At 39.5% G+C, this 13,973-nt stretch overlaps 1 protein-coding gene across 3 annotated transcripts in view; it reads left to right on the top strand.

The window, feature by feature from the left end:
- Positions 1-13,484, top strand: part of LNPEP (leucyl and cystinyl aminopeptidase) — a 105,828-nt gene extending 92,344 nt beyond the window's left edge. For all 3 annotated transcript variants that reach the window (XM_082723853.1, XM_082723855.1, XM_082723854.1), the window contains 4 exons: positions 698-859; positions 3,114-3,254; positions 3,942-4,023; positions 4,874-13,484. In XM_082723853.1, the coding sequence (XP_082579979.1) occupies positions 698-859; positions 3,114-3,254; positions 3,942-4,023; positions 4,874-5,005 (517 nt within the window). In that variant the 3' untranslated portion in view covers positions 5,006-13,484. The remainder of the gene's footprint in view (positions 1-697; positions 860-3,113; positions 3,255-3,941; positions 4,024-4,873) is intronic.
- The last annotated feature ends 489 nt before the right edge of the window (positions 13,485-13,973 follow it).

Below are 13,973 nucleotides of genomic sequence, written 5' to 3'. Positions count from 1 at the left end.
GCACCATTTTATAGTCCCACCAATAGGGCACAGGGGTTCCAGTTTTGTCACATCCTCACCAAGTACTTGCTGTTTTCTGCTTTTTTATAGCAGCCATCGGTGTGGGTATGAGCTGTCAAACAAGTCTCTTGTAATTAATTTAGTGCTATACCATAGCAAGTGTAGTTAGCAGTTAGTAGACATGTTTTTGATGATGACTGGTTCTCTCTGTGTTCCTTAGTGGGCGTTATGAAAATAGATTCAAGCGTCAGATGGGAGTTGGGGTGGAGGATTGGGATAACCTGCTGATATCCTTTCCAGCTCTGAGATCTTAATAAGGCCAGGAAACTGTGCTTCTTCCCCTCTTCTCACCACTGTATTTCCACCATGGAACTCACCACAATACGTGGTGATGCATTGATTTATTCTGTACCTTGTGATAGCCTCTAATTCCCAGAGGGAGAGACTGGGTCTCCTTCTTCTCTTTCCCAGCTTCCAGCCAGGTGTCTGCCTGGTTCTTTGTGGGTGCTCAGTGAATAATGACTGCATTAAGATGAATTGATACTCTTTATGGTCACACCACCAAGGAAGTAGCTGCCCACTGAGTTAAATATTTTCTTGACAATGAGTTGTAAAGACTCTTCTGTTATGTGCACAACCACCACTAGTCAATTCCTTGCCTTTCCTTGTTTTTCTCATATTCGTACCTTTCTTACAGCCTACCTACTGATGTCATGAGTACTGTGTTCAAGGTTGGAGCAAAAACAGAGAAAGGCTGGTCATTCCTGTTAAGCAAGTATGTCTCTATAGACTCCGAAGCAGAAAAGAATAAAATACTTGAAGCTCTTGCCAGCTCAGAGGATGTACGGAAACTTTACTGGTATGAAACCACCCAAGCAATATGATACATAAAAACCCAAAGCATAAAAGCATGGTGCTCCTAGGTTTGGGGAGCTCCTTTTCTCTGGGATCTCCCTATTTCTGCCTTTACTTGTGGACTAGCCTTGACTTGGACAGTGTGTGGTGGAGCCCACATGTGTTGGGCTTCGTCTCAGGGACTGGACCTGTACGGATGGGCAGGAGGGGCTTTGCTAAAAGAGATTGGGAGATGCCAAAAATCACAGTCCCCTTCTCCTTTGTGCTTAAGAACTTTTTGATCTGCTTGGGATGTTCTCTTTAGTTAGTGCTTTTTTCTTTTCTTTTCTTTCCTTTTTTTTTTTTTTTTTTTTTTTTTTTGATCAAGGCATTGCTCTCTATCCAAGCTATCATTTTAAAAATGCAGACACTTCAGTAAAACATGTAAAAACCATGGGTTATACATTCATGTGAATTTGTCAGACCTTTCCTTTTTTATTTTTTCTTAGAGATTTTATTTATTTAATTGACAGAGAATGTACATAAGCAGTGGGAGCAGGAGACTCCCCACTAAGCGGGAAGTCTAATGTAGGACTCGATCCCAGGACTCTGGGATCATGACCTGAGCTGAAGGCAGTTGCTTAACCAATAGAGCCACCCAGGCACCCCAGACCTTTCCTCCTTTTTAATATCCAGCAGATGAAGGGCTAGAGGTGGTAGTTTCACATGGGGTAAGAGGGGCAGTAAGGAGGTGAGGTTTCCTGGCAGGAAGAACAGTCAGTGTCAGGTAGAGGAGCTGTAGGTAACCAGGAGAAATATGAAGGTATCTTGAAAGTCAGCAGTGGGAAGGAAAGGAGAGGCACGTGGCTCTCATTGTTTTTTGCTCAGGTAAATCCTTCTAGTGTTCCAGAGGTGGTGTTAGCACCTGTCCAGACCCACTTTCCAGAGGACGCACTATAGTCATTTTTTTTTTTAAGTAGCAGCCGGCCTCTGACCCAAGCAAATAAAAAAAAGTTTTTGTTTTTAAACAGTAATAATTTTGTCTTGAACTAGTAGTACACTGATGAATTCCCCAGTATAAATACTTAAACAGTACCTAAGGAAACGGAATAAAATGTGAAAGCACCTCTCATATGACCCCTCACTACCATCCTTACTCTCTTCTCTCTGTTAACAGCATCTGTCCCGGTGTGTGTATTTATATACTGAGCATAGTTTATACTGTACCGGGTGTTCCGTAACATTCTTTGTAGTGAGTGATCAGTCTTTGAGATTTGCCTTGTTCATTCATAAAGCTTATTTCATTTGTTTTTATGGCTACACACCATTCCACAGTATGGCTCTATCACATGTTATTTAATCCATCACATCTTGGTGGGCATTTGGGTTTTCCTCCCATTAAAAATTGTTCTGGGGCATGGCCCAGAGGGTTAAAGTCTCTGCCTTCAGCTCAGGTCATGATCTCAGGGTCTTGGGATCCAGTCCTGCATGGGGCTTCCTGCTCAGCGGGGAGCCTGCTTCCTCCTCTCTCTCTGCCTGCCTCTCTGCCTACTTGTGATCTCTCTCTGTCAAATAAATAAAATCTTTAAAAAAAAAATTGTTCTGCATTCTTTTCGGGATATGTGTTTTCCTGCTAGAAACAGATATTCTAGCACGATAGATGAGAATTGCAATTTATTTAATTACCAGGCTTTAGTATTTATCAGCTGTGTCCTGGTGTCAATTTAAATAACCTCAGTTTCTTAAACTGTAAAGTGGAGATAGGTAATGATTCCCTGTTTGAAGCCTTGTTGTGTCAAGAATTTAGAACATAATCTAGTACATATAAAGTATCGATAAATGTTAACTATTAATATTAAAAGCATATTCTAAAATGTTCTTGCTTTTTTACATCAAACAGCCCAGTTTTTTAAGAGTACCAATGTACCTATCTACTCATATCAAATAAGGTTTTTAACAACAACAACAAAATCCAGTCTTCAGAGTTATAAAAGTTCTACTTGAATTTATTTCCTAAATGTCCTTACTACATTAAGAACTATTTTATTATTGTGTGACAGTATATTTAAGTCCTTATCTTATTGGTGAGTTCTGCCTTCATGTAAAAAAAAAAAAAAATGACGAGTTTTCAATGTATGGATCAATCTTAGACCAACCCAAAACTTACATCCTTTGAATTGCTTCAGAACCTTAATTAGGAGACTGGCACTGATTTTAAGTTCAGTGATCACTTCATGATGAATACTTATTTTGGAAACTACCTCTGCTTTGCTCTTCAGGTTAATGAAAAATAGCCTCAGTGGCGATACCATCCGAACACAAAAGCTGTCTTTCATCATTAGAACAGTTGGCCAACACTTCCCTGGACACTTGCTGGCATGGGATTTTGTCAAAGAGAACTGGAGCAAGCTTGTCCAGAAGTAAGTTTCTCAGATAACTGCTAATTTTTCATATTCTCCAGTTCTTCATTTGAAACTCTTCCCAATGTTGTATTGATTCATAGGATTTAAGATCTGCTGTGAGAGGAAAAATGCTTCAGTGACAGTTTAACTGAAACACCCAGAAATTTTCACCCTTGTAAATGTAATCCCATAATGTGAGTCGTTTGACAGTGGTGCTCCATTCGGTACTGATTAAGCCCAGCCATGCTTGACCCTTAGGTCACTTCGCTTCACGTGGCTATTGACTATTTCAGAAGAGCTGTTTAGTTATGTGTGTTGAAAAACACCTCTTCATTGCCAGGGGAATGGATAAGAACTCAACAGCGACCCAGACAGCATGTGGAGGACTTTTTTTTTTCCTTTCAAAGTAGTAATGGCATTTCTGGGGTAAGGTGTGATTTTTGAATCAAATAAGTGAATTAATATTTTATCTGGGTATCCGTAACTCCTGCCTTTTTCTGCCCACCTTTCCTTGCCACTGATAGTGGGAATGTGTGTAGGGTTACTGCCAAGTTACTGAGCTTCATTACCCAAGAGCAGGACTCCCAGTCCGCCTTTGGCCTGTGTAATGTATGGTCAAGTAATTCTTCTGCATTTAGGAACTTTGCTTCCTAGCAGCTGCCTCATGCTTTTGCTGTTTTGGCTCTTGTATTTGTGTTTCTTCAGGTTTCATCTGGGGTCCTATACCATACAAAGTATTGTTGCTGGGTCGACGCACCTGTTTTCAACAAAGGCGCATTTGTCTGAGGTTGGTTGTATTGGGTCACCCTTTCCCCTTAGGCTGCTCAGTCTAAGTCAGATGGTGCCTTGTCATGCCAGTTTCTGCCCCTTCTCTCTTTGGCCTTGGTCAGTGCCAGCAATTCTGCCCTGGGATGATTACTAAAAGTTGTCCTCAGTGATGAGGACAAATTCTGGTGAGGAAGATTTCTGTTTCCATTCTCAACAGTATTCCTGCATCTGCCTGATACAGATCATTTTTTGAATTAAGACCAGCATATGCCAAGTCTCTTTTTAAGTGGTAATAAAATGGTTTTAAAGAATTCCATTCCAAAGGTAGAACTGGGCACTAATTCTAATTTTATTTTTAGACTACTTCATTTACTGTTACTTGGCTTTTTTTCTTTTTTCCTATTCTAAACTGGAAAAATGCATGCTTGTGGAACTAAGGGCAATTCATTTTTAAAATTACCTCAGATTTCACCATACGTGATCAGGAACTGATGTAAATACTTCAAATATTAAAGTACTTCTTGGAGACACCTGGGTGGCTCAGTTGGTTACACATCTGCCTTCCACTCAGGTCATGGTCCCGAGGTCCTGGGATTGAGTCCCGCGTCGGACTCCCTGCTCAGTGGAGTGTCTGCGTCTCCCTCTCCCTGCTCCCACCCTTTGTTCGTACTCTCTCTTGCTTTCTCTCTCTCTCTCTCAAATAAATAAATAAAATCTTTTAAAAGTTAAAATAAAATAAAACAAAAATAAAGTCCTTCTCTTCTGTACTTCTTTCAAGAACTCAGCATAGGCATGACTCAGTTAAACTTATTCAGAGTTACCTATGATTTCCTGTTCTTTTGAAATACTTGTCCATGCAACTTTTACAGGTCCAGGCGTTCTTTGAAAATCAGTCAGAGGCAACCTTTCGGCTTCGCTGTGTCCAGGAGGCTCTGGAAGTCATCCAGTTGAATATCCGTTGGATGGAGAAGAACCTCAAAACTCTGACATGGTGGTTGTAGCATGCACAACTGTGCCCCATTTTGTTGCCCATTCAGAGAGCTTGTTAACGTGGGCTCTGCTGCTTTTGCAAAAAGCCAAGGTGAAGTCAGAATTGCTGCCGAGTCGTTTGCAGTCTTTAGGAGTTCTAGTTCGCTCAGGGCCCGTCTGTGTTTTTCATCTGTCTTTCTTGAATTGTCTTTGGGCAATACATAGTTATTTATTACAAAATTATATTCACCTATATGCCAACATCTACAAAAACAGTGAGTAATTTTTCTACTTTGAAGATACACAAATGGGGGGGGGGGGGAACGTCTGTTTTGGTTCTGTTCTGTTTCTCAGTATCCGGAAAGTACTGACCCAGCGAAACAAGGGAAGATCTACCGTGGGAGCCGGCCTCTGCGGGCGCTGCTTTGCCAGTCTTGTTGCTGCCTAGTGATAGATGATAGATGTTCCTTGAGTGTGGTACAGAACATAGCTTCAAAAACTATGGTAACGAAGTCTGCAAATCCTACAACTGTTAGAAAACTGATCTCAGGTGTGCAGATCTACTTTGGTTTGAGGTTTTGATTAATCTTTTATTTTCCGAAACAAAGTTTTAAATAAGATCTATAGCTTCTATTTTTTTTTTCTTCTGCAGAACAGCCAGGTGCTACAGAATTTTTAAATTTTTGTTGTTCTGAAAAGCTAAGTAACAAGGATAAGAGATTACATTTTCCAGATATCTAGTACTTATTTTTTCATCTTTTAGGAAAATGTTTCAAACTGAGCTAGCTTTAATTATAATTATTTTATTTATGAATTCCAATATTCTCCCAATCTGTACACCTTTATCATTCCCTGCCATAGATATACCTTGTGTTATAGAAGAATATGTCTACATGTGTGGCGAGCATTTTGTTAGTACTGTTGTCTTTTATCATGACTTTATCACTGTTACTAAAAATAAAATTAGTTTAGGTTGCCTTTGATGTTACCTGATCATAGACACTTGCTCTGTCAGTCATACTCCTGTGTAGATTTTCATGTTATATGGTAGCATATATTAGAAGCATATTTTAAAATAGGGCCTTTGTGAAATTGAACATTTTTATTTGAAGTTCACCATAGTACCTTAAAGGAATAAAGAGAATATGGGATAGGAGTAACTTGATTCAGATTTAATATGGTGGGCTTTGAATTTTTTCTACTATCAAAACAGTACTTTTCTTTAGTTGAAAAATCAGTGGGTTTTATTTGTTTTGTTTTATTTTGTTTCTATCATGGCCAAACTAACTGATTAAAAGGAATGGCCAAGGAAAGAAAGAAAGGGAAGATTTCTGAAATCGTATGGCATTTTCACTCCTTGTAAAGGAGAAATACTGTACTTGAATTTTTCGAGCTATGCAGACTTAATACCTAGATTGTTGAGTTTCTTTGATTCTTAGGGGAAAAGCTTTCTTCCTAATAATTTTTGAGTACTTAATATTTTGTTTGAAAACATCTTCTGTGTACATAAAAAGGGTAGATACCCATTTGTGAGCACTTAAAACACTCCAGAGAATCAATGGGAAAGGTCACCTTTTTTTAAGTTAGCAGGTATACAGTGAAAATATGTGGGATTGTGTATAAAATTATATTTTATTTTATGAAAATATTTTTATATACCAAAATTTAAAATGCTGGCAAGCTAAAAGGTAGCTTTCTTTAATCCTAGTGTGTTTTTCCCCAAGTTAGTCTTTTCTAAACATTTACCTCTGGTTCAGAATACAAAATATTATATCCTGAGAATTGCAGAATCCTCTAAAGATGTGTTATGGAAACTGGGGTGATTGTAGGTCTTTATTCCTCTTGTGCTCAGCAGACGAATAATAGTTTAGTTGATATTGGAAGTTAGTGTGTTTTTATATTTTTAGAGTGGGGAAAATACTAAACTTTTGAGGGGTTTTTTGGTTGCTGGTTTTTTACCATGTTATATTACTGAATTCCACTTTGATACAGAGTTTAAATTTTGCTACTTCTCAACATTAGTTAAGATTCTTCAGTTATACCTGCCCATCTTTCCATTGCTCCTGTAATGTGTGTAAATTCTGCATATGGCAAATCTTATCTTGAATTATATCATTTTTCCTGAGTGTGTGTATATGTGTGTGTGGGCAGAGGGTAATGTTTAAGTAATCCTTATCAAAACATGGGCTAAAAGAAGAGCTGCCTTGTAATCCATTGCTTTCTTTGTACTCAGTCTGTTCATTGCCATAATGCGGGATCCCTGCTGGCTGTAGTTCTATTTGTAGGCCTCCCCTTAGAGTAGCCCTCACCTCACTGTTTCCCACAGAATTCCATAATTTTTAATGTCAAGCTAACCCATCTCGATGGCACTTCCAAAAACAACCCTTAGTCAGGATATAAGGCTATGAAATAGGTAGAACATGTGACATAACAGGCATAACTGTAGCTTTTGAAGTTTTATGCCCCCTCCCCACCCTTTGGCTTAGCCATGGTGTCTCTGAGAACTCCCGTCTGTGCTCCTGTGGCTCGCCAGGCCTAGCGTGACGCGGTCGGGTGTTCATGTTCATTGCAGACGGACGAGCTGCTTGAACGTAGTAGAAGACACCCATTATGCTGGATGATTAAGAAAGGTAAAGTTGGGAATTTGGAATTGTAGAAGAAAAACTGGTGCTTTGGAGATGAAGTAGAAATCTAAGGCATCCAAGTTCTTTATCAGCAAGAGATTGGATACATTAAACTGCAGGTACCCCCAGCTGCCGTCCCCATCTCATCGTTTTCTAGAAATCCCTGTAAGTGAAACTGTGTTGCCATTGTGTGAGTGTTCCTGAACCTTCTTTCCATCCCAGGTTCCGCTTAATTCTCTTTGCAGTTCATGTTTTCATTTTATTGTACTTGAGCCTCTGTAGGAACAAAAGAGTTGTCAGAGGAGTTCTGGGTATATAGAGGCTCTGGGGCTGTGTCATTCTCCCTGGGGACCGAACAGAGTCCTTTCTGAATACTGGAAAGTAAGAAATGAAAGTTAAGTGCTGAATTTGTCAGATTACTACTGGTAGCCTGTTACTGAGTTGTATTGTAAAAGCCAATGCAAACTAAAGCACCTGGGCCCATAATGTGTGGTCAGATTGCTGAGTATTAATGTCACCCCCTTTCATTTCATGGGGATGCAGAGAAAGCGTAGGAGTCTCTCGTATCTCGCCGAGAATAGCGTTTCCTGGGTGGAGTTTGCAAAATGAGATCTGAATTCCATAGGTCCGATAGAGCTCTTTTTCTCCCTTTTGCCTTTGTTATTTGGTTTTTACTGCAATGAATCTTTCTAAAGAGCTTCTTCTCTCCCCACTCTGACACTTCCGTTTGTACTTTAAAAAAAGAATGTGTGTAATTTTGCTAATTTTTGCATTCTTTTCTTTCGTGCTTCATTCTCTGCACTGGCAGTAGGTCCTGAACGAGAAGTGGCTGTTCACACGTGGGATAAATCTCCTCTCCTCCCTTTCCCGTCTCTGCATGTGCAATAGCCCATAGAGCAGTGGATTGATGTCTTTGAGTGGCTTTTGGCGGGGAAAGGGGTATATAATTTTTGAATGTACATACGTGGTTTTGATCTACTTTTATTTTCCTTCATTCTGTGTACTGTCTTCTGATAAAGAGTGAGATACTGTCCTGTGAGAATCTCTTCTGCCCTTCCTATATTGCCTGTGTGGGCAACAGCTGCCCAGTAGTTACTTGGTGTTTCTTTTTTGGAAGTTGATGGTGATACTGGGGGTGTGGGGGGCAGAGCAGGGTATGTTCTTTTTAAAATCCATGCAGAATGTTTTTGCTGTTGTTTGTGGGTGTTATTTCATTTTGCACTTTGTTCGTCTTTCTCGTGGTTCATTTTCCTAATGAACGGTGGCAGTCCGGAAGTCTGATGGATGCCCAGGTATCGCTTCCCTTGTTGCTTGCATGGACAGTAACTACAGATTAGTTATAGCTGCTTTTGTTTGGATCTAGTCTTGTGGGGTGGGGGTTGTGTATCATCCTTTCAGATGTATATCTGTGTTATGCCCCTTTCTTTATGTTTCACTTTATGTATGTTCTTTTGGATGTGTGCATACATATTTAGTGAAATTGAGGTTCAGAATATGACAGATTTCCTGTTTGCCCTTTTCCTTATTGCCTTCTTGGGTAGTAGCTGATGTTTTGTTTTGTTTTGCGGGGTGGGAGAAAGCAGGGTATGTACTTATATGTAAATAGACTTCCTACTACTTGACATTACTTATTCATTTCGTACTGCCTCCTCCTGAGAGGATGTCAAAGTACGCAATGAGACGTGGAGGTCCGGATGTATGACATTGTCCTCTTGTCCCCTTCCCTTATTGCCTGAGTGGGCAATAGCTGGTAGAGTAGTTGTTGGAGTGGGGTTTGGCGGGGTGGGGGGTGGGGTGGGGGGGAAGGGATGTGTACATGCTGTATATACCTGTTTTTACTACCAAGTTGTATTATTTCATTGGGTATCCCAACTGGAACTCACCCAATGAACCACGGAGGTCCGGATGTATAACAATCTCCTCTTGTCCCCTTCCCTTATTGCCCAAGTGGGCAATAGCTGGTAGAGTAGTTAATTAGTTTCAGGGGTTCTTTTGTGGGTTTGGGGGTAAATACTTTAAGTGTGTGTGTGTGTGTGTGTGTGTGTGTGTGTGTGTGTGTGTTGTGTGTGTGTTTACTTCCTTATTATATAGTGCTTCTCTGTGTACCCAGTCTTCCACTTGGACACATAGGTTCCTAAAGAACCATGGAGTTCTAGATGTGTAGCAATCTCCTCTTCTTCCTTTCCCTTTTTATCTATGTAGGCAATAATTTTCAAGTAGTTTGGGTTTTTTTGAGATCTTGGGGGTGGGAAGGGACTAAAGGTGGGATATAGACTTTTTTGAAAACTGTATGTACAGTGTTCATTACTACATTGTGTTACTCCATTTGTACCCCGTCCCTTCCTTGGACATGGGGGTACCTAACGAGATATGGAGGTCTGAATGTATGACGGTGGCCTCTTGTCCCCTCCCACTGTTGCCTCTGTGGGCAGTAGTTTTAGAGTAGTTCTAGATGAGTTTTTTTACTCTACCCCTCCCTCCTCAGAGAGGGTGGGGATATGTACTTTTTAAAATGTATATAAATATTTTTGTTCCTTTTTTCTGTTACAACATCTTGTACCTAGCTCTTTCCAAGGATATTTAGGTACATGATAAAAATCAAGGTTCATTCTATGAAAAAAATCTCCTCTTCTCCCCTTCCCTTATTGCCTGTCCAGGCAATGACTAGCGGCATAGTTGTTTAGAGGGGTTTTTTTTGGCAGGGTGGTGGGGGCATTTCTGGGTTTACATTTTAAAAGATGTACATATACGTCTGCTGTGGTGGTGGTGGTGGTTGTTTTGGTCTTTTACTTTGAACTGGTTTTTTTTGGTTTGGATTTGTAGATACGCAGCATAGTGCAAAGGCCAAGATCCAGAGGCATGATAAACCTGTTCTCTCTTCCCTTACAGCCTGTGCACGACTGTATGAGGATACTGGAGGACTTGGTGTTTGTTTTTTGTGTTTGAAGTTCTTAATGGGGAATGGGCTTATTAGGTAAGATAGGTGGTTTTTTAAATGTATATAAATGTTTCTGCTTCTTTTTGGTGTTTACTTCATTTTGAATCTAGACCTTTGCATGACGATTTAGGTACTTACCGAAAGTTGAGATTGATTCTATGAAAAATCTCCCCTACTCCCCTTCCCTCATTGCCTGGCCGGCAGTGGTAGAAGAATAGATGTTTAGTTTCTTTTTTGGGGGGTGGGTGGGGGGTGGGTGTAGTCTGAGTGAGAGAGAGAGAGAGAGAGAGAGAGTGTGTACACACACTCTGTGTGTGTGCGCGCGCGTATGTGTGTGTGTGTGTAAAAATTTTTTTAATGTATATAAATGTTTGCTACGTTTTGTGTGTTATTTCACTTAGTACTCAGTCCTTTGTAGGACTTGTAGTTACATAATGAAACATGGAGGTCCATACGTATGATAAATCTCCTCTGCGTCCCTTCCCTCACTGCCTGCATGGGCAATAGTTTTATAATTTGGGGTGACTTTTTTAAGGGGGAGGATGATTTGGGTGGGTTATGGGGAGGGGAAAAGGACAGGATATGAACTTTCAAAAACTGTATATAAATGTTTTCCTATTACTGATTTTGTACCTAGTCTTAGCGTGATGTACAGGTACAAAATGAAAACTGAGGATCAGTGTATGACAAATCTCCCCTTCTCCCCTTTCCCTTATTGCCTATGTTGGCAATAGTGAATAGAATAGTTGTGTGTTGCTTATTTACTTGGTTTTTGGGGAGGGGTTATATTTTTGGCAGGGGAATATTCTTAATATGGGTGGGGGTTTTTTTGTTTCGTTTTGTATTTAGTTCTTTGCATTGCTATCTCTATTGGGACCTAATGAAAATTCAGTTTCATAAATTGACAGATCGCTTCTTCCTTTCCCACATATTTCTTCATTTAACAGTGCCAAGTATAGTTGTTGTTTTGTGGTTATTTTGTTTTATTCTCTAGATATATGCCTTTAAAAATATAAGTGTATATAAGCACATATCTAATCTTTTTTTTTTTTTTCATTATTTTTCATTAATACATAGTCCCTTTCCGGGTTGTGCATGGATCTAAAAAAAAAAAATCAAGTCCCACTGAATCCCTGCCCTCTGACTTGAAAGGCATGGGGTGGTGTAACTCATGGCAACAAGTATAGAGCAAAGAAGTTGAGAGAAGACACTTGGCTGTGGTTGACTTAGGATAGCTAATCAGATTCAGCATTTCTTGTGTTGAGTCAAACTGAAGGAAATGGTGAGAAGAGACCTGTACTTTGGAGAGTTCAGAAAGCCAAGAAGACAATCCTAAGTACAAAGTAGGTTTAAAGGTCTTTGCTGATGAATCTTTCAGTAATAACAGTGCTGCCTAGAACTTGTGTGAAGACCCTTGAGAGTAGCTTCTTTGGGGGGCCTGGAATTCTGACTTATCTACAGAAGTCTCCCGTAGTTCCATTGATAGCATGTTCTTATGTAACCGATACAACTTACGTTGATTTTTGGAATGAGTGTTTTGAGTTATGGCCATAGTTCTAGTGAATAACTGCATGGGCCCCAAAATAAATCATTCCACAACGATTTGGGGGACAGGCCCTCCCTCAGCGCCCATCTATGGTAGGGCAAGTTGGCCCTTTACTACCCAGAGCTCTTCTGTGTGGCTGCTTCTCTCTCCTCAGTTCTCCGTTAGCTGGACCATTCCTGTTTTGTTTTTTTCTTTTTGTCTTCAGCGCCTGTGGTATTAGATGTTACCCTCACGTATGCTTAAAAATGTAAGCCCGTGTTGCCTCATCAGCTGTACGTTTTTGCATGTGTTTCATACATCCAGACTTGGCGTGTTCACTTTCAGCATTCTTGCGTCGTACTGACTCTTCACCCACCACATGGTAAATGTTAGGACTCCATGTTTGTCTGCATCAAAGAAAATGCATGTGTCAAGTCTCTCACTCCCTCTCTGCCTCTCTTCCTTCCTTCCTTGCTTTTTTTTTTAAGCTTCTGAGCAATCTTTGTTTGTTCTGCAGTTTATAATGAATATAATGCTGAAGATTTGCCATATTATTTTATTATATATATTTTTTAGAAATGTTGATAGGACTCCTAGAACATTTGCAAAAAGATACCATTTACCATATCAAAATCTCAGGTTCTAGTGTTCAAAAATTAGCCTATACTTTGCTGTTATTTATACCTGCTGCTGTAGAAAAAAATAAGAGTTTGTTCATGACACATGTAACTTTGATCATAAATAAGCGAGAAAGGGGCACCTTTTTGGAATTAGTCATGGTAGTCATTAGTGATATTTCTGAACAGTTCTTAATTTGAAATACTTCAAAGAAGTAAAGGTCATGGCTTAGCTGAATGAAATGTTCCAGAATTTGCACTGTATAAACCATCAGTACATAATACACTTGTGTGTGTAAGTGTGTGTATGTGTGTGTGCATACAGATATATATATATATATATATAGAATTATAGCATAATTGGAGCATTTGCATTAATCAGCAAACTCACACTGAGACAAAACTTAGTCTTATAGCCGTCTTGATTAAAGCCAAGTGTTCCATGTTGCTATGAAGAGTAGTCTCTTTCAAACACTTTGAAAGCAATTACTTGGAAACTTGTAAAAGTATTACATTTTTGTATTTAAACACCTAAGTGGATCTCCAGTTCTTTGAATTTGAGCTTGTGGGTGGAATTCTAAATTTGTATCATAATCTGTCTTTTGTGGAAAATTTTGAAAACAGTATGTATAATATATATGCAAATTGTGTTGTGTCACTTGTAAAGGGAAAAGGCTTATTTTTCTTTATATTTCTGATAACTTGTTTTGCATATGACCAGCACTGACTGAAAGGCATGTGTAATTGCAAACACTGTTGCTTTTTTTTTTTTTTGGTGAAATGAAAATAAAAGTATTTAAATATAAATGTTGTGTGGCCTATTTGGATGAAAAAAAAATTAGGTATGTAAAATGGTGCATCTTCTCAGATTACATGCTCTACCAGGATAGTGACCATACTCATTGTGTTGCATGATTTGGTTTCTACCCCACTAGGACCCCAGTATCTCTACTGCCTGTAACTCAAGGTTTCTCAAACTCACACTATTGATATTTGGGCCTGTCCTGTGCTTTCTCCGATGACTAGTAGCATCCTCAGCCTCTAATGTAAATAGCAAATACAAATTAATGGCAACTCCAGTGTGACAATGAAAAATGCCTCTAGACGTTGCCAAATTTTTCCTGTGATGCAGTGGGTATTAAAACTTTCAGTGGATGCTTGGAGCAGGGGGCTCAGTAACAGTTACAGGAGCTCTATCTAGGGCAATGATTTACTTTTTAGACCGAACTGCTTCTTATGAATGCTCAGTACCAGTTGATACAGTAATAGTTAAGTACCTTACTCCGTATGAGACGT

The sequence above is a fragment of the Mustela nivalis genome (assembly GCF_964662115.1).
Source record: "Mustela nivalis genome assembly, chromosome: 3".
NCBI lineage: Eukaryota > Metazoa > Chordata > Mammalia > Carnivora > Mustelidae > Mustela > Mustela nivalis.
Note: the sequence above shows the minus strand (reverse complement) of the source record. Positions and strands in the feature narration are given on the sequence as shown.